At 43.6% G+C, this 18,660-nt stretch overlaps 1 protein-coding gene across 2 annotated transcripts; it reads right to left on the bottom strand.

Annotated features, from left to right (window-relative positions):
- Positions 1-4,186: 4,186 nt before the first annotated feature.
- On the bottom strand, positions 4,187-10,646 carry LOC120442777 (putative protein TPRXL). Of its 2 annotated transcripts, none has more exons than XM_039620021.1 (4): positions 10,381-10,646; positions 8,928-9,583; positions 7,107-7,235; positions 4,187-5,552 (listed from the first exon to the last, which is right to left on the bottom strand). In XM_039620021.1, exons 1-4 carry the CDS (start codon positions 10,427-10,429, stop codon positions 5,523-5,525), a joined length of 864 nt encoding a protein of 287 aa, XP_039475955.1. In that variant the 5' UTR covers positions 10,430-10,646; the 3' UTR covers positions 4,187-5,522. The 2 variants fall into 2 exon arrangements, with proteins under 2 accessions (XP_039475955.1, XP_039475954.1); XM_039620020.1 differs by lacking the exon at positions 4,187-5,552 and adding an exon at positions 6,335-6,396.
- Between the last annotated feature and the right edge of the window lie 8,014 nt (positions 10,647-18,660).

Genomic DNA, 18,660 nt, shown 5'->3' with positions numbered 1-18,660 from the left:
AGGTGTACCACCCTCCCACTCTGTGTTTCACTACTTTCATACGTTTTGCAGGAGACGCTGCTGTCACACATGACTCTGTAATGGCCCGCAGTCCTGTCTAATACACTCACCTGGACCAGTCTCACTGGGATTCAATAGTCCTGACATACATTTTGTTTTTACAAAAAGAGTAAAATTTCACACTGCTGCCAAGGCAGAGCTGCGCCTGAGCCAGATCTGGGGACACCCATGTGTGATTTTGAGCCGGGCTGCAGACCAACTTCTGTTTATATCTTTTCCTTAAAGTGTTCCAGTGCACAGGATAGGAGCATCATTTGTGCAGTAATAAGAGGAACCACTGGCCTCTGTGTGGTGTTGTAATGAAGACAATGGCATGACAGCATGATCTCTTGGTGTGTCTGACAGTTATAAATGAAGGCAAACAAATGCCAGCTCCTGTCCCACAGGGGAACAGCAGGGATGGTGGGTGTGGAAAGTCATGGAGAAGGTTCAATTCTTTTATAATCAGACACAGAAGCAGAGCCGAGAGGTGGCCGGAGGGCAGGCGCCGCACACACACCGTGTCGCTCAACACATATCAAATCCCATTAGTCTGCTTAAATAATAACCTTGAATCCGACAGGAAAGTCTGAAAAACTGTTACAACGCCCAGCTTCATAGAAGGAATAAATCCAAACTGTTCCGGGTTCATTCCATGTAAAATCAATCAAATGTGGGTAAACTTTGAGGAGACATATTCAATTCAATTCAATTTTATTTATACAGCGCCAAATCACAACAACAGTCGCCTCAAGGCGCTTTGTATTGTAAGGCAGACCCTACAATAATATATACAGAGAAAAACCTACCAATCATATGACCCCCTATGAGCAAGCACTTTGGCGACAGTGGGAAGGAAAAACTCCCTTTTAACAGGAAGAAACCTCCGGCAGAACCAGGCTCAGGGATATCATCGTGTGGGCTCGGTGGCTGCTCAAATCAAATTATGTCATATTTGATGCCTTCTAGTCATAAATCCTTCTGCTTTCCTCTTTTAACGTAGCTCATGGCTGTGAAACAGCAACATTGATGGTCACGTGTTTTTATAAGAGTCTTTCTGCTAGATGCTAGATGACAAAGTTTGGTTTTAAATAATAAGCTGAACAAAACCATCCCAGTCTGTACCTGGATGACCTGTAACTCTGTAACTGTTCAAAGTGTGAAGGTAACATTTTGCATGGCTTCGGTAAATATACTAAAGTTACTGTAGAAAAAACATCAGCTGATTCTGACGGTCAGGTGGGACCACAAACACGACTGGCAGAATATTTTGTGTGTATTTTATAAGATAAATATTTTTAACACTTAAATCCACTGAAATCATTTAGATTCATAGTTTTTTTTTATTGTTTTCCACGTTGAATAAAGCATCATTGTTCCATACATGAGGCCTTTGACGTCATCTGAGACAGCATCAAGTTCAACAGTGCGAGGCGTTCAGGTGCATCACTGCAGAAGGGGAAATCATTGAAATGATAAAGAAGAAAAATAAAACAGGAAGCTGGAAATACTGATGAGAACAATCATATGTAGCTGTATGTGTGTTCATGCTCCCTCTTACATACGTGGTATGTAAAAGCTCTTAAGTGGTGGATTTTTAAACTCACACCACTTATAGATATCTGCATAATATTATTCCATGTTAACCTAACGTCACTGTTTACATCTTCTCGTCCACTGAAATCCTTTTTGTTTTTATTTCTTACAATTTCATAAGAATTCATAAGAAAGAGCAGCTGTTTTTAAAATTTAGATGAAAAGGATTTGTCCTACGTACTCGTCCATAGGTTGGTACTTGAAAGGAAAAGGACGACTTTTGGCTGCTCAATAAACTGAATGTGACTTTTTGAAAAGAGAAATTAATTAGATTGTGTAACAATGTTCCTGCCCTGACGTCAGCATCCATAGGGAGGTTTGTGGAAAGGCAGACACTCCCTTAGCGATGTCCAAGCTCGGGCCGTTGTGTTCCTCAGGTGAATAAAAAGTAAAAGTCAACAGAACGGCCGAGCCCTGTCGCCGTCATACGAGTTTCCTTTCAAAGCATTCGCTCAGGTGAGTCAGGCAGATGAATACTTATCAGCCTGTCGGTCATCATGAAACCTGAGCCCTTAAGTACATTACACATGTGTTATATCTAAGGGTGTTTAAAGCACTGAGGGCCTGACTTGTTTCCTGTTATAAGCTGTTAAAGCCAGATTTGTCCAAACGACCCACCCAGCAAACATTTCCACCCTGGCCAACCGTCAGCTGACGTCTTCTCTCAGCATCGTCTTGGTTTAAAAATAGCTCAGAAATAAAAGTTGAGCTGATGTCAAAGAACCATTTGTGCCATTGGCAGGATGAGCTGTTTGTTCAAATATTGTTTCGTATTTTTTATTGATGGCTGATGTTTATGACACTTACATATGTCAGAAATATGAGGTATGTCTTTTTCTATAACTTGCTGTTCCAAGAGTATTTAAAAGTAGAATGGGAGGCAGAGCCTTCAGTTTTCAGGCCCCTCTTCTGTGGAACCAGCTTCCAGTTTGGATTCAGGAGACAGACACCAAGGTTATTATCGTTAACGAAAACTAACGAAATAACGAAAACTAGAAGTGAAAAAACATTTTCGTTAACGGAAATAAAAATAAAAACAAAAAAAGGAAAACTAACTAAAACTGTAATGAGTGTTCACAAAACTAACTAAAATTAACTGAATTTATAGCAAAAATGTGTTTAGTTTTCGTTGATGTGTGCGTGTCATACAATAGTCAAGGGTGAAAATGAAGTTTAGTTTCCAGGTCTTTTTCTTGCTGTGTCTCATTATGCCAGCAGGTGGCAGTACGTTAGTCGAGTCGTTTGTGTCGCTGCTCCGTCCACGCGCAGAATCATGTCAGGAAAAGTCTGGAGAAAGCGCCAGAGTCCAATTTGGGATTACTTTGAATATGACTGTGTTTTGGATAAAGCAAGTGTCTTGTAGTGGAAAGAGACAAATTATGAGGGCCATTTCTAAAAGGAAAAAAATCCCACAAACCTTAAAGTGCACTTGAAAAGCTCACACAAGAAGGCTAACCTAGCTTACCTGGAGAAGGTAAGGGAGCACACTCAACCCTCATCCCCAGAAACAGAAGCTAACACCAGGCAAGGCAGCGTGATGCATCCCGAGACAACAGGACTGGGATATCTACATAACTGTGTGAGTCAATTGCCTTAACACCCGGTGCTGCAAGAGTTAATAGTCTCATTGGGGCCAAGATATACATTTTATAGTTGCCTGGTATCAACGGTTGTTCATCTGCCTTTATTTATTTATTTAAAGAACCCATAGGTGGGAATGTGAGTTGTCTAATCAAAACTAAACTGAAACTAAGGATTTTCAAAAAAAATAAAAACTAAACTAGCAAACAATTGGTAAAAACTAATTAAAACTAATATAAAATTTAAAATCTGAAGTCAAAACGAAATAAAAATAAAAACTAATGAAAATTGCAAAACTATTAAAACCCTGACAGACACTATCTCTACTTTCAAGATTAGGCTTCAAACTTTCCTTTTTGCTAAAGCATATAGTTAGGGCTGGACCAGGTGACCCTGAATCCTCCCTTAGTTATGCCGCAACAGGTGTAGGCTGCCGGGGGATTCCCATGATGCACTGGGTGTTTCTTCTTCACTCACTATGTGTTAATAGACCTCTCTGCATCGAATCATATCTGTTATTAACCTCTGTCTCTCTTCCACAGCATGTCTTTATCCTGTCTTCCTTCTCTTACCCCAACCAATCACAGCAGATGGCCCCGCCCCTCCCTGAGCCTGGTTCTGCCGGAGGTTTCTTCCTGTTAAAAGGGAGTTTTTCCTTCCCACTGTCGCCAAAGTGCTTGCTCATAGGGGGTCATATGATTGTTGGGTTTTTCTCTGTATGTATTACTGTAGGGTCTACCTTACAATAGAAAACACCTTGAGGTGACTGTTGTGATTTGGCGCTGTGTAAATAAGATTGAACTGAATTGAAGGCTTCATCTTTAACGTGGTATCTTCTACCTTCTACATTTAGATGAATATACAATATTGATGCTGTGGAAACGATGTGTTAAAGTTAAACAAAGACAAACTTGTAACAAGATAAATAGACATGATGGAAAACAACTATAAAAGAAACTTTTGCAGATTTGTTTATTCAGATAAAATATAAAAGATTTAAAAAAGCCCAGAGAAATGGAAACCTAAAACGAGTGAGCGTGTTTCTCTTCGCTGGTAACAGTTGCTGTGATGCTGACTCAGTTCAGAGCCCATCCCAGTCTCTTTATGTTGATATCTGCTTTATCACTCCTGCTAAACGCTCCCAAGTTCATACATTCCTCCGCCCGCTCCACGCCCGCCTTCTCTTTCTGTCTTTGTGACCGAGCTGCTTTGTTGGAAAGAATAAACTTAGACTTTCGTTTGAAAAGATGAATCAAACCTCAAACAATGAGGATTTGCTTTCAGGCCACGATTGTCCCGCTGCAAACATAACAAACAAAAAAGTGGGACATGGGAGCCGCTGCCAAACCAACACACGCAACAGAAGCACAAATAACAGCAGAAGTTATTACCAGGAAATAAAAACATGGGGAAAAGATGCATTAGCGTTTGTTTTTTTTGTTTTTTTAAAAACCCTCAATGGGTTTTGAGTTGGTGAGTGTTTGTGAGCTGTAGCTTCAGTTTGCTGTTCTTAGCTGACAGAAGTGGCACCCGGTGTGGTCGCCTGCTGCTGAAGCCCATCGGCTTCGGGCTTCGACGTGTAACGACGCTGGAGTGACCGTTGCCTTTATCAGCTCAAAGCAGTCCATTCTCCTTGGACCTCTGGCGGTGTCTCCCAGCTGCTCACTGGGTGTTTTCTCGTTTTGGGACCGTTCTCTGTGAACTTAGAGATGCTGCTGTGAGAAAGTCCCAGCACATCTCCCCTTTTTGAAATGCTCAGACCAAGAACTCGACCAAGGCCACTTAAATCACTTCAGCCTGGCTTGAGCATGTCCAGATGTGTGAACACACTGAGTTGGAGCCATGTGATTGGCTGATTAGATATTTGGATGAGCCTAACTGGTGTACCTAATGCAATGGCAAGTGTACATCCTGTCGCAAAAACTGACAAAAGATAATCTAAAGTAATCTAACCTAACGATAGTCACAACATCAACGTAGGAATTCAAAATAATGTGAAATGATTTTGATTTTTCAGAGAAAACAAAGTAATACTGGTCAAACAGACAGAAGGAATGAAAATCAGAGACAAACATGTAAAGTTTGTGTTGTAATTATGATGACATGATAAACATATGATAACAAAAGTAAAATATAAATGACACCCTAAATCCACCGATCAGTGTAACTCCGTGTTTCTGATTTTCCCTTCAGACAATAAATTAATGTCCATGACATTAAAACAGTAATTATGACAGATGTTCGTAAAAAAGACTGAGAGATACAAAGTAAACGTGTTGAGTTGGTCGATGAGCGGGCGTCTGTGTTTAGCTCCTCATCGGCCGCTCGGTCTGCTCCTGAAAAAGATCGACGACCGGATGAGTATCGAGATTATTCAAGCAGCACTCGTTCCTCATTTATTCACCAATAACACAACAACTGTGGGCGGATGCAGTCAATATTATCTTAATTATTGATTTTGGAAAGTGGCAGTAAGTGTCATAAATCCTACGCCTGTTATCGGCGTTTGCAGATAAAATAACTGTTAGTGTCACAAAGGGGAAAAGGTGGTGAATGTAAACTGTGACCGGCAGTAATGATTTACAGACGTATGAAAAGGCGGCGTTACTTTACCCAGCGCGTGCTGATAACAAGAGCTAACGTATTTTAGTGCCTGGGTTTTTAAAAATATTTAGTAAAGTCAATATCCACTCAACCCTTGTTTGTCCAATTCCTTTCAGTCATAGTCACTTTATTAAATTACGGGAAGGTTCGACCTGGATTTCTTTACATTTCCTGTTTAAACTTCAGTTAACTGTGACTATCCCAGTCCACGAGCTGTCACTCTGCGTCCACGGGACCTTCTGGGACATTTCAGTGCAGGACTCACTGTAAACTTTTATTCCATTATTTTATTCCAGATAACATGAGCGGTGCTGAGGCTGGAGTTTTTATTTACCAGCAGAGTCTAAGAGAAGATCAGAGTGAGACGAGACTAATGTAAATCTCGTCTCCTGCAGGGAATGAGCAGAGAACGGGCTCGAATGAGACGTTTTCCCAGGCGTCACGTTAGCGCACACAAGGACGCAGCCGGCGCGCTCTCTGCTGTGTGTCTGCGCCTTCAGCTTCAAATACACACCTCTATGTTTGTCAGGACATTGTTGTAATCTTCCCTTCGAGAACATTTGGGTTGTTCACCTCCTGAAAGACAATAGCTTTTAGAAGGGTCCTCACAAGCAAGGGTCAAAAGCTGCAGTTTCTCTAACGTCCACTAGAGGTGCCAGCAGTCATGTTTAGAGCCTGATACAAAATGTGTCATGCCACTATGATGAGACTGAGATATGATGAGACTGAGATATGATGAGATTCTGCATTTTTACAGGCTAACATAGCTAGCGTAGCATGAGCTGATAACGCAGCGCTCCACCTTCTCGTCCACATGTGGTCACGCTGACGGATGGTCAGAGTTCAAAGCCAATCGATGATGTCACAACATCTGTGTCCGCTGTCTCAGGTCAGTCATCGCGTGTTAAATTAGGTCTGTAGTTAACACGTTAGAGACTTTTAGATATTGTCACCTAATGTTGATGCAGTTTGTTAATGGTTTACTTTAACAATTATGAAATGTGTGTTCATTCATGAGGATAATCCCACTGAACTTGTATGCAGATTATTTTCTCCATGAGCTTTTTGCTGAGGGAACCAGGATGATGCTAACTTCTGAGCTGGCCTATGAAAAACCAGTGACAAATATCCAATATGGACACTGGCAGTGTGAGGTGTCCTCACGAGCACCAGGGGCAGACTGGCGGGTGCCCTCTGAGGACTTCCAAGTGGTTACTGAGGCCCTCTTTGTGAGGACTTGAGTAATTTTACGTGAACGTTTCAAATATCTGTAAGTTTGAACTTACGTATGATCTCCCATTGGTGGCTTCAAAGCGCCCGTGAGTGGTGTAGAGAGGGATGTCGTCTCTGCTGTTCAGGTGGTCGTAGGGACTGAAGCCTTGGGAGCGCCCCCTGTAGCAGCAGCACCACACCAGCTGGAGAGACAAAACAGTTAGCCTGACTCAGTCTGAATGTTTAAAATCCACAGTGATGATGAAAGGAGGAAGCTTATTAAACACGAGTTATGTTTGCTGTGTGCAAATACACATGGCCATCAGGCAGAAACTTAGACTGTCTGCCGAGGGCGCTCGAGCCAATCAGTCTTTATTATTATTGTTGCCACATAAATGCACAGAATCAGTCTCAGATTTTGTGTGAATTCAGTGAACCCTGAGTCAGTAGTTTATCTCCAAATGGAGCCACAAAACGCTCTGACTTTGGTCCAGCTCCGGGGCAAATGCTAAATGCTGGTGTCGTGTTTCGCTCACGATGGTTGCTCTCGCAGCGAAGAATAAAAGTCCTGTAGTCCTCGTCCATGAGTCAGAAGTGTGGTGTTTCTTATAATCGCTCAAACCTCGGGGGAATTTGCCTTTTGCTTTTCTTTCTTTCTTTTTTCTGCTGCCTCAGATTTCTCAGTGAGCAAAAAAAGTTTAGGAGTAGTTAAAATGTAAAATTGGTGCTGATAAAAATCTACAGGGTGACCGATGATTGAATAAACAGCAAGTCGTAAAGAACATGCAGGACTCAAATAACGACCACAGCACTCTGGAGGAAGGACGTGCTGAGACGTCCTTCACCAGCATGTTTCAGACGTCGCACTTTGATTACTGGGATGGAAAGCTCAGCAAACTTGTGTTGATTTCTTTGTGGTTAAAAAAAGGAACTGACTGCAGTAACTTTGAAGACAAAGAGGATATTTAAAACTAGACGGAAAGAAAGCGGAGAAGCCTAAAGACCTGCGAAACGCTTTGTAAGGTAATAACTGGTTTGGTCTCAGGCCCGAGGATCTGATACACTGCACAGATTGTTCAATTTGTGCTCTAATTACAGCAATGTCATCATGTTGCCCAGCAACCACCGACCAACAGGATAACATTACATTTATTTAGCAATTCTTTAGATAGAAAACAGAGAAACATTTTATTATTTTAATTTCATAACATTTACATCTAATTTAACTTTAATGTTATGATATATGACATTTGATGCTGGCATGCTGCCTGGTAACCACCTAACAATGAACTATAATGGCATTTATGATGCTAAATGTGACAGTAGATCAAAATGACCTTAAAGGATGGAAATAATAAGTCAGGTGTCATGGATGCAGGAAACGTCCAGATTCTGTCTGTACAAAAGAGGCTTTACCAAACTTTACCAAACAAACTGCTGATTGATTCCCGTTAGAATGTAAAAAATATTCTTTTAACAATACTGAATTTTGTACAGGCTGAGTCTCTTAGAGGACCCACTGTGAGGCAGCAGTGCTGTGACTGTGGGGTACCCTTTAAAAACCAAAGGGCCAAAGTGCACCTGTGTAAAGGAAACACTTGATTCGCAGTTTAAGAAAATAAACTTGAGTGAATTTAAAATGTGACCATGCCTCGACCTAATGAGGCCAGAACGTGATGCCAAAGGATGCTTTGGGCGTGTCTGTGAGATGCAGCTTTGATAAAATGCTGGTATTTGAAACCCTGGCAGTTACCAAGTGTGGCGCAGTCCCTGAACGCACCGCGGAGCAGAACGGATGCCGTGTGTTGGTCTCCATGTTTGCTGTGATGGATTGTGGGGTGTCTATAAAGATGTGATTTGACTTCCTGGGGTGAAGGTGAACTGTGTGCACTCACCAGTCCGATCAGCAGCAGGAGCAGCAGCAGCAAAACCACAGCCGCCAGGACCAGCAGAGCTATGCCCCACCCAGGAACCCCCGCACTACTGCTGGCCGCAGACGCCGCCGTGCTCTGGGTCGTACTCGTGGCCGTGCTCGGAGTTGTGATCGACTGGTTTGTGGCCGTTCCGTTGCTTGCTGTGGTAGGGGAGGATGTCGCGGAGGAATTGGTGTTGGTGCCGTTACCGGGCGGAGGGGTTGTAGAGGTTGCGTTGTTTGTTGTTGTGTTTGCAGATGAGCTGTTCTGCGGGGTCGTGAGCGTTCCGGTGACATCCGGAGAGGCGGTCGTCAAGTTCGTCCCCACTGCGGTGGTGTTGGCGGTACTGGAAGCAGATGCGCTGTTGGCGGTACTGGGAGCAGATACGCTGTTGGCGGTACTGGAAGCAGATGCGCTGTTGGCGGTACTGGGAGCAGATGCGCTGTTGGCGGTACTGGAAGCAGATGCGCTGTTGGCGGTACTGGGAGCAGATGCGCTGTTGGCAGTACTGGGAGCAGATGCACTGTTGGCGGTACTGGAAGCAGATGCGCTGTTGGCGGTACTGGGAGCAGATGCGCTGTTGGCGGTACTGGAAGCAGATGCGCTGTTGGCGGTACTGGGAGCAGATGTGTTGTTGTCTGTCAAGTTTGTTTCAGAGGCCACAAATGGAACAAGAACAGTTTTTAAATGGGTGTGAAACAAGCTGATGAATTTCACACTGCAGAGCTCAGTAAACACTGATGAGTCTGTCTGTCTATTCAGAACGTGAGTATTGAACATTTAAAAAGCTGAACACAGTGGATCTTTGAAGCATCAACATCCAAACCGACCCAGTTATTAACAGTTATAACCATCAGATCACTTCTTTCACACTAACAGCTGTTAAACACCAAATAAAACAGAGATTGAGTCTGTAACATCTTTCCCCCCCAATGAGGCTTCACCACCACACGTGAAGCCGCACAAATATCTGATGGTTCTCTCACATGCTGAGATTTGCTGTTTTTTGAGCTTAAAATAATAATAATGAAGTAAATGATGAAGACAACAGACTGTAGAAAGGCAAACTGTGCTGCACTGAAACATGACACAGACGTCACAGTAAGGTGAATCTCAGGGTTCGAGGCCGATGCTCACACACAAAAGAAGTTTGAAGACTGAATTAAACTATTTCTGGACAGTTTATCAATCAGCAGGTTAATAAATGATGGAAACACTCAGACCGAGTCCGCTCAGCTCCAGACCGTCACTAAACTAAAGGACTATTCTTTCTCTTTTATATCTATGACAGCTTTTGTTTCCATTGTTTAACATGTTTGTGTTCCTCTGATGCTCGATTTCTATTTTGTTTCGAGTCTGAGACAGAACATTTGGAAAAGAGTAAAACAGAAGATGTAAAAACTGCAAAGGTGTAGTTTAGGTGTAGTTTTCCAACCTGAGGCGGTGAGGCTGAGAGCGAGGCAGAGCACGAGCAGTTTCTCCATCTTTCTGCAGGAAATCCGAAAGTTTGTGACAAAGATCTCAGTGTGAGCAGCTGCCGGAGTCTGTTTCCATCCAGAGAAAGACTCCTTTATACACCCGCCTCACCTGCACACAGGTGGGGGAGAGGGGGGGGAGGGGCTGCGTTCCTCCGCCTTCCAACATGCCATTGGGTTTCAGCAACAGCAGAGCTCCACTCTGTGGTCACAGCTCAGTTTCCTGTTTCTCCCACTGTTTCATTCTTGTTTGTCTGTTTGTGCAGCTGTTTAAACCTGAGAGATAAAAAACAACCCAAACGAGGAATCTCTGATCTGAGTGTGCTGACACGGAACGCTGCAGCTTTAGGGATGGATCCATAACATCATAGATCAATAACATTTCCCAGCGTCAGCCTGTTAAGTGTAGATTGTACAGAGGTGTGTTTGTGACACACAGTTTTTCAGATATGTGTCAAAGCATGTGGAAAAAACAGTCTAAGATCTTACTCTTCAATTTATCTTTCAACTCATCTTTGTTTATTTTCTATAAACTTTTACCTTCATAAATTATTACATGTGGGATTAAAACAGTAGGTTTAGGAGGAACTGTCGCTCGACACTGAAGGTGGAAGCGTTGCCAGGTTTCGCCGGCTGGCTTCGGGAGACGTCAGGTTTGCCGGATGAGGACGGGTGGAGCTGTTTGTTTGTACTTTATACGTCAGGTTCAATAAATGAGATTTTCTGGTTTCACAGAAGTTGACATAAACTTTGGGCTGTTGTTGCTGTTTTGTGCGTAGCTGTGATTGATGCATCACAAAATTGGTAAATTTATGAGGAACAAATGCTTGTTTTCTGTACTGGCCTTGTAGAACCACTTTCTACTATCCAGGAGTTAAACACCTCCACACAAAAGTCACTGACGCCAGAGTGGGTTTAGACTTTGCTTTATATGGCAGGTGTGAAACTGTAACAACAAATACAGTGAATATGAGTGTCAAATTAAAATAATTACTTGAGGAGCTGCGTGACCAAGTGCTAATGCTAACACCAAACAACTGTCTACAACCATAAATTAGCACACGTAATACAGCATCTAAGTAACTGCTATTAATCAACATAAAGTGCCAAACAATAATGCATACTCACAGGGAATGCCTTTTTATCAGCCTTTCACAGCATAGATCACATTAATCAGTCGATTGTCTGAGTCTTTTACACTTCCCCTGTCCGCACACAGACCATGCCTTTCTCTTAAAGGGCCAGTGCACTAACCAAACAAAACATGTACAAATTTGACAATAATCAGAACACTCCCCGCCTGGTATCTTAAGGATACCACAACAAATATCTAAACATCACTAGATAACAGAAAAATCATTTCAGAAATGGGTCTATAATAAGTCTTAACATTTCCCTTGGAAGCAACTCTAACTTCGGCCTTTCTGATGATTCCATCTTCACTCGCAACTGTCTTTACGATTACGCCCATTGGCCACTCATTTCTTCTTGTTTGTTTGTCCTTGAGGAGAACGACATCTCCCTGTTTAATGTCAATGTTCTTGTGGTGCCACTTTTGACGAATTTGGAGGCTGTGCAGATACTCCTTGCGCCATCTGCTCCAGAAAGTGTCTGCAAGGAACTGAACCCGCTTCCAATGGCTTCTGAGCATTTCTTTGGGTCCTACATCATCACAGATGGTGGGTACAACTCCAGTCTTTTGTGTCAGCAGCATCGCCGGTGAGAGAATGCGAGGATGTTCTGGGTCTGATGATACTGGCAACAACGGTCGTGCATTTAATATAGCTGTGACTTCTGCAAGAAATGTGGTCAAAATCTCATGAGTGAGTTGAACATGACCAGTTTGCAGCAGCATGTTATCAAGTATTCGCCGTGCTAAACCAATCATCTGTTCCCATACTCCCCCCATGTGGGAAGAATGGGGAGGATTGAAAACCCAGGAACACTTCTGGTCCTGCAGAAAGTGTTGCACTTTGTCTTTCTCTGGTGCATTTGTGGCCATCTCTTTGTGAGCACCAATGAAATTAGTGCCACAGTCCGAGCGCAGTTGTTTTGCGGGTCCTCGGAGGGCGAAGAAACACCTCAGTGCGTTAATGAAACTTGAAGAGCTCATCTCCTCCACTACTTCAATGTGGACAGCCCTTGTACACAGGCACGTGAATAATATTGCCCACCGCTTTCTGTTTGCTTGTCCCCTCTTGTTCGCCTTTGTAGTTACTTCCCATGGGCCAAACATGTCCATGCCCACGTAAGAAAAGGGGGGCTCAACTTGGAGGCGATCTACGGGCAAATCACTCATTAATTGCTCCTCAAACTTCCCTCTCAGCTTCTTGCATGTCACACATTTACTTATGACTCTGCTAATGCATCCTTTCCCTCCTACAATCCACAAGCCACTTTCTCGGACAGCGCCCTCTGTAAAATGCCTGCCTTGATGGCTTACTTTCTCATGGTGGTGGCGCACAAGGAGGGTAGTGATGTAGTGACTGCCTGGCAAGATTACAGGGTTGGTGTCTTTTACTCCCAGCCCCGCACGATTAATGTGACCACCAATTCTCAGCAGATTGTCACTTCCAATCACAGGGTTTAGTTTTACCAGTGGGCTGTTTTTAGGGAGGTTCTGTTTTTCAGAGATCCGCTTTATCTCGTCTGCATATGTTTCGAACTGCACATTTTTAATGATCATTGTCTCTGCTTGATCTAACAGTTCTGGGGTGATGGCCGTTTTACAGATGTGCCATCCTTTACAGTTTGGCTCAACGTTTGATTGTGAAAAGCATTGTGCGATGTGAATCAAGTTTGACATGGTTTTCCGAAGTGAGCACCATGTGGAGAAACGCTCCCAACGTCCTGAGCCCAAAACTTCCTTTGTTATGTTAGTGCAAAGTGTCTTTACCTCTGGGCGCACCTCTGCGTCGTTGTCTGGGTCCAGCAATTTGTAATCAGTCTGCTCTAGATGGATGTATGAAGGGCACTGGAGAAACGCTGGACCTGTGAACCATGTCGTGTGTTCTAACTCAGCAGCTGGAACTGATCGTGAGCCGTGGTCAGCAGGATTCTGGTCGGTCGTAACGAAATGCCATTGCTCTGGAGTAGTTGACTCTCTGTCTGACACACACGATTGTTTACATAGACATAAAACGTCTGGATTGGTTATGAATATAACCAAGAACCACCTGCTGTCTGTATAGAAACTAGTTTTGTCTATAGGGTGATCAATCTCTTCACATATGACCTCTGCCATTTCAATCGCCATTACTGCGGCGCAGAGTTCGAGCCTAGGTACAGTGAGTTCTGGCTGTGGAGCGAGTCGTGCCTTACCTAGGGCAAACCCAACCTCTGTCTTGCCATCCCCAGTGGTGACCTTGAGGTATGAAACTGCACATATTGCCTTCATGGACGCATCTGAAAAGACACAAAGTTCTACACATTTAGCCTGTGACAGTGACATTTTAGTGTAAGTGCGTGAACGTTGACTTTGCTGAGGCATTGGAGGGACTGTTGCCATTCTATCCATCTGCTTTTCAGATCCTCTGGGAGAGGTGAGTCCCACTCTGTTGTCTGTAGCGACAACTCTCTTAGAAGCAGACGTCCTCGAACGGTGACTGGGGCCAAAAACCCGAGCGGGTCAAACACACTGTTCACAGTTGAAAGGACTCCTCTTCGTGTGTATGGCTTTTCAGCGTGGGGAATGTGAAAAGTGAAATAGTCCTCCATTATATTCCACTTTACTCCAAGACTGCGCTGATCTGGGAGTTCATCCTTGAACAGGTCCAGATTTTGGAGATCCTTGGCTCGGTCTTGAGGTGAGAATGCGTCCATCACTTCAACCTTATTTGATGCTATTTTTAAGAGGCGAAGGTTTGAGTCTGCTAGCATGTCTTGTGTCCGTTTCAGGAGGTCGATAGCATCATGTTCGGTGGGAACAGACTTTAAAGCATCATCAACATAAAAATCACGCTCAATGAAATGGCGAACATCTGACCCGTATTTGGCTTCTCCCTTTGCGCAGCCCTCCTCAAACCATATGTGGCTACAGCAGGCGAGGGGCTGTTTCCAAATACATGCACGCACATCCTGTAATCCGCGAGCTCTTTCTGTGGATCATTGTCTTTGTGCCAGACAAACCTCAGTACATCTCTGCAGTCCTCGCGCACCAGGAAGCAATAGAACATCTGCTGGATATCTGCGGTTACTGCAACTGGATGTTTCCTGAATCTCACTAGCACGCCTAATAGACTGTTGTTCAGATTGGGTCCTGATAACAGCACTGTGTTGAGCGACATACCTTCAAACTGCGCTGCTGGAGTCAAATACCACTCGGATTTGTGGACGGCTTTTGAGGATGGTACACTCGAAATAGGGCAGGTACCAACACTCTTTGTTCCCTTGTAATGGGGTGCGAGCTCCAGCGTGCCCATTGTCCAACATTTTCTGCATAAAGTCTATCAGGTGAACTTTCATTTCTGGGTTTTTGTCTAGAGTTCGTTCAAGTGACTTGCGGCGACTGAGTCCGTAGCGGCGATTGTTAGGCAGCAATGCTCTGGGCTGGCGGAACGGCAATGGAGCCACCCAGCTTTGTGACTCATCCTGGAAACACTCATTGTCCATGATATTCAGGAACTGCAGATCTTCCATGGAGGGTGCAAGCTTATTGTCATCCTTGGTCTGGCAGAAAACATTGTTTCCTATAGTTCTGTTTTGTGTTCTGTCCTTTATGTTTGAACCACCAAGTACTAAGTGTCGATTTAAGAGACTGGTGTCTGGCTTGACAGTAAAGTGGCTTTCGCACGGGGAAAAATGAGTTGGTCTTCCATCCGATAGAACGTGAGTCTTAAAAGTAGAGACTTGGGAAGGCTTATGAGTATTGCCTAAGCACACATCTCCTATTATCACCCAGCCTAAGTCCAGTCTCTGTGCGTATGGTGCATTGTGCGGACCATTGATCTGACTGCACACTTTATGAACTCTCAAAATGTCTCTTCCAAGCAACAGCAAAATGTCTGCACCACTGTCCAAGGGTGGTATTTTGTGTGTTATGCCTTTGAGGTGACTGTGTGCGTGTCATGGGGAGGGAGTGGGAATTTCTTCTCTTTTGTTGGGAATCATGTTGCACTCGATTAACATGGGCAGCTGAATAGCGAGGGAGCTATCGATTGCCTCTATCATATACCCAGAGGCTCTTCTGCCAGAAGTGAGACCTATGCCACTGCATGTCTGGAGGGTGTATGGCTCTGTCTTACCATTAACCTCGAACATGTCAAAAACTCAGAGCGTGCTAGTGAACGTTACTCTGGTCATCTAGCATGACATAGATTCTCTGGCGTTTACTAGGATCGTTGGCAGGATAAACGTTAACCAGGCATATTTTTGAGCAAGATTTCCCAGAAAATCCTTCCCCACATACCTCAGTGCAACTTGAAACAACTGCAGTCTCTTGTAGTTCTTGTTTCTCCCCGCCGTGACTTGCTGGGGGCTGAAGAGCTTTGGGAAAGCGAGGAACATCTGAATGCAGAGCTGTTGGGTGCTTATCACTGTTACATTCAGAGCATTTGATTTCTGCTTGACAGTCGCGAGCTACATGTTTGTTAGAAGCGCAGCACTTGAAACAGATGTTGTGTTGCTTTAATATTGCCTTCGTTCCTGAATTGGCTTTTCTCTGAAACTTCTGCACTGTTGTAAGGCGTGAGGTTTGTTGTGCACAGGACAACATTTGTCCGGTCCTTCCTCAGATATGGCCGTAACGTTGGTTTTATGCGCTGAAACTGACCTACGGTTGTTGCTGTAACCATCTCCAAGCTTGTCCCTTTTAACTCCAGAGTTGCAGGTTGACAGCAGATTGAAGCTTGGATCGTTGCGTGCCTTTGCTTGTGTCTGTATGAACTGTAAGAAGAACGTGAATGGAGGGAAGGTCACCTTGTGCCGCTGCTTGTAGTGTGAGCCTTCCATCATCCACTTGTCTTGTATCCTATACAGCAGCTTATCCACAATGGGAGCGACACCTCGCGCTGTATCAAGATAGGAGAGTGCATGCAAATACCCTTCTTGTTTTGCTGCATTTATTTCCTGCAACAGATCACTCAGCTCTCTTAGTTTTTGATTGTCTCTGGGCCCTATTTTAGGAAATTGATCAAGTTTGGTGAAAAGAGCACTTTCAATGGCTTCTGGCGACCCATAGATTTCTTCTAGCCTCTCCCAGATTAGCTCTAATGCCACAGCTGGGTTTGTTATGTTTACAGCTTTAATGCGATGTGCATGCTTGGTAGATTCTGGGCCAAGTGATTTCACAAGGAGGTCGATTTGTTCAGACGCCCTAAGCTCTAGAGTGTCAATGGCGTTGATGAAAGATGACTTCCAAGATAGATAGTTCTCCGGCTTGTCATCAAACTTGGTGAGTTCAGAGGTTAACAACTAAACTCTCATTAAATATTTGGCAAGCTCATTAGAGTCCCTAGAGGAATTTGGATCTGGAGGGTAGTACTGAAAACGTCCAGCAGAGGGCGGGGTAAACCCTGGTGAGACATGGCTGAGGTGCTGCTGATAGTTAACAGAGTGTAACTGTTGTCCTTGCCTTTCAGGTGAGTAATGTCTTTGATCAGGGGGTCTGAGGGAGCCATAGTCCTTTGGTGCTGAGGGCAGTTCATCCGGTGACATGTCCGGTGGCTTAGGTCGATTTGCATACTCGCCTTTTTCTATTTTGACGTCCTTTGATTTGACTGAATCACTGCGTGCCTGATGCATATTGACATAGTCTGTAGTTCGCTCATGAGAACTCTGTGTCTCCTTTGGTAAGCTCAGGTGCTTATCACTCATGTCAAAATTTGCAACAGCAGACTCCAAGACAGCTGCTTCAGCGGCTGCGGCCTCAGCTTCACTTTCTTTTGCTAGAACATCAAGCTTTGCATCTAATTTGGCTCTTTCTATTTTAAATTCAACTTCCTTCTTTGCAAACTCAGCTCTTTTTTGGGCAGCTTCAGCTTTAGCACGGGCAGTAGCGGCGGCTAACATTACGCTTGCAGTGGAAGAGTGGCTAGATTTCTTTGACGTTGTGGATCTTACTTCATATCCTTCTTTCTCCATCTTTAAGCTGATTGAATGTGCATTTATGCTGACTTGGTGTCACTGCACCTGTCGTGCTGGTCTGGATACAGCGTATAACAATGCAGTCTTCATCGTTGTTGTAGTGTGTCCCTTTTCACTGTACTGGCCTTGTAGAACCACTTTCTACTATCCAGGAGTAAAACACCTCCACACAAAAGTCACTGACGCCAGAGTGGGTCTAGACTTTGCTTTATATGGCAGGTGTGAAACTGTAACAACAAATACAGTGAATATGAGTGTCAAATTAAAATAATTACTTGAGGAGCTGCGTGACCAAGTGCTAATGCTAACACCAAACAACTGTCTACAACCATAAATTAGCACACGTAATACAGCATCTAAGTAACTGCTATTAATCAACATAAAGTGCCAAACAATAATGCATACTCACAGGGAATGCCTTTTTATCAGCCTTTCACAGCATAGATCACATTAATCAGTCGATTGTCTGAGTCTTTTACACTTCCCCTGTCCGCACACAGACCATGCCTTTCTCTTAAAGGGCCAGTGCACTAACCAAACAAAACATGTACAAATTTGACAATAATCAGAACATTTTCAGTCAAGAAATATCACGTCACTTTTCAGGCTTGAGGTGGAAGGTAACACTTCAACGCTTGGAACAATAACAAGAAATGTTGAAATTCAGGCGTGTTTCCAGTTTTCCACAATAAGAAATATGAGTGGACATTAGTGCTGCAGCTCATGATGATTCTATCGATTAATCAAGTAATTGGACAAGAAACACTTTTGTGTCATTAAAGAGGACTAAGAAATATTCAAAACCGAAAACAGCAGGTATTTTAAAGTTTAAAGTTTTAAGGAGACGCTGCCACATTGTAAAAGTTGAGCTGCACAAAGTTTCTGATTGTTTTCTTTTTAGTGTAAAAATAATGATTATAATAAATAGTTTTCTTCTGCTTATGCAGGAAAAACAAGAGTTGTGACAGTGTGTGTGTTTGTGTGGTTGAGTTTGTGTGTGTGCGCGTGTGTGTGTGTGTGTGTGTGTGTGTGCGCGTGTGTGTGTGTGTGTGTGTGTGTGTGTGTGTGCGTGTGTTCGTGTGCGTGTGTATCTTTGATGCTTCTTCGAACAGGCTTTCGCTTTATTTGTCTCACATATTTTTTATGCTTTTAGTGAA

This window comes from Oreochromis aureus, linkage group 11, assembly GCF_013358895.1.
Source record: "Oreochromis aureus strain Israel breed Guangdong linkage group 11, ZZ_aureus, whole genome shotgun sequence".
NCBI classification, from domain to species: Eukaryota; Metazoa; Chordata; class Actinopteri; order Cichliformes; family Cichlidae; genus Oreochromis; species Oreochromis aureus.
Note: the sequence above shows the minus strand (reverse complement) of the source record. Positions and strands in the feature narration are given on the sequence as shown.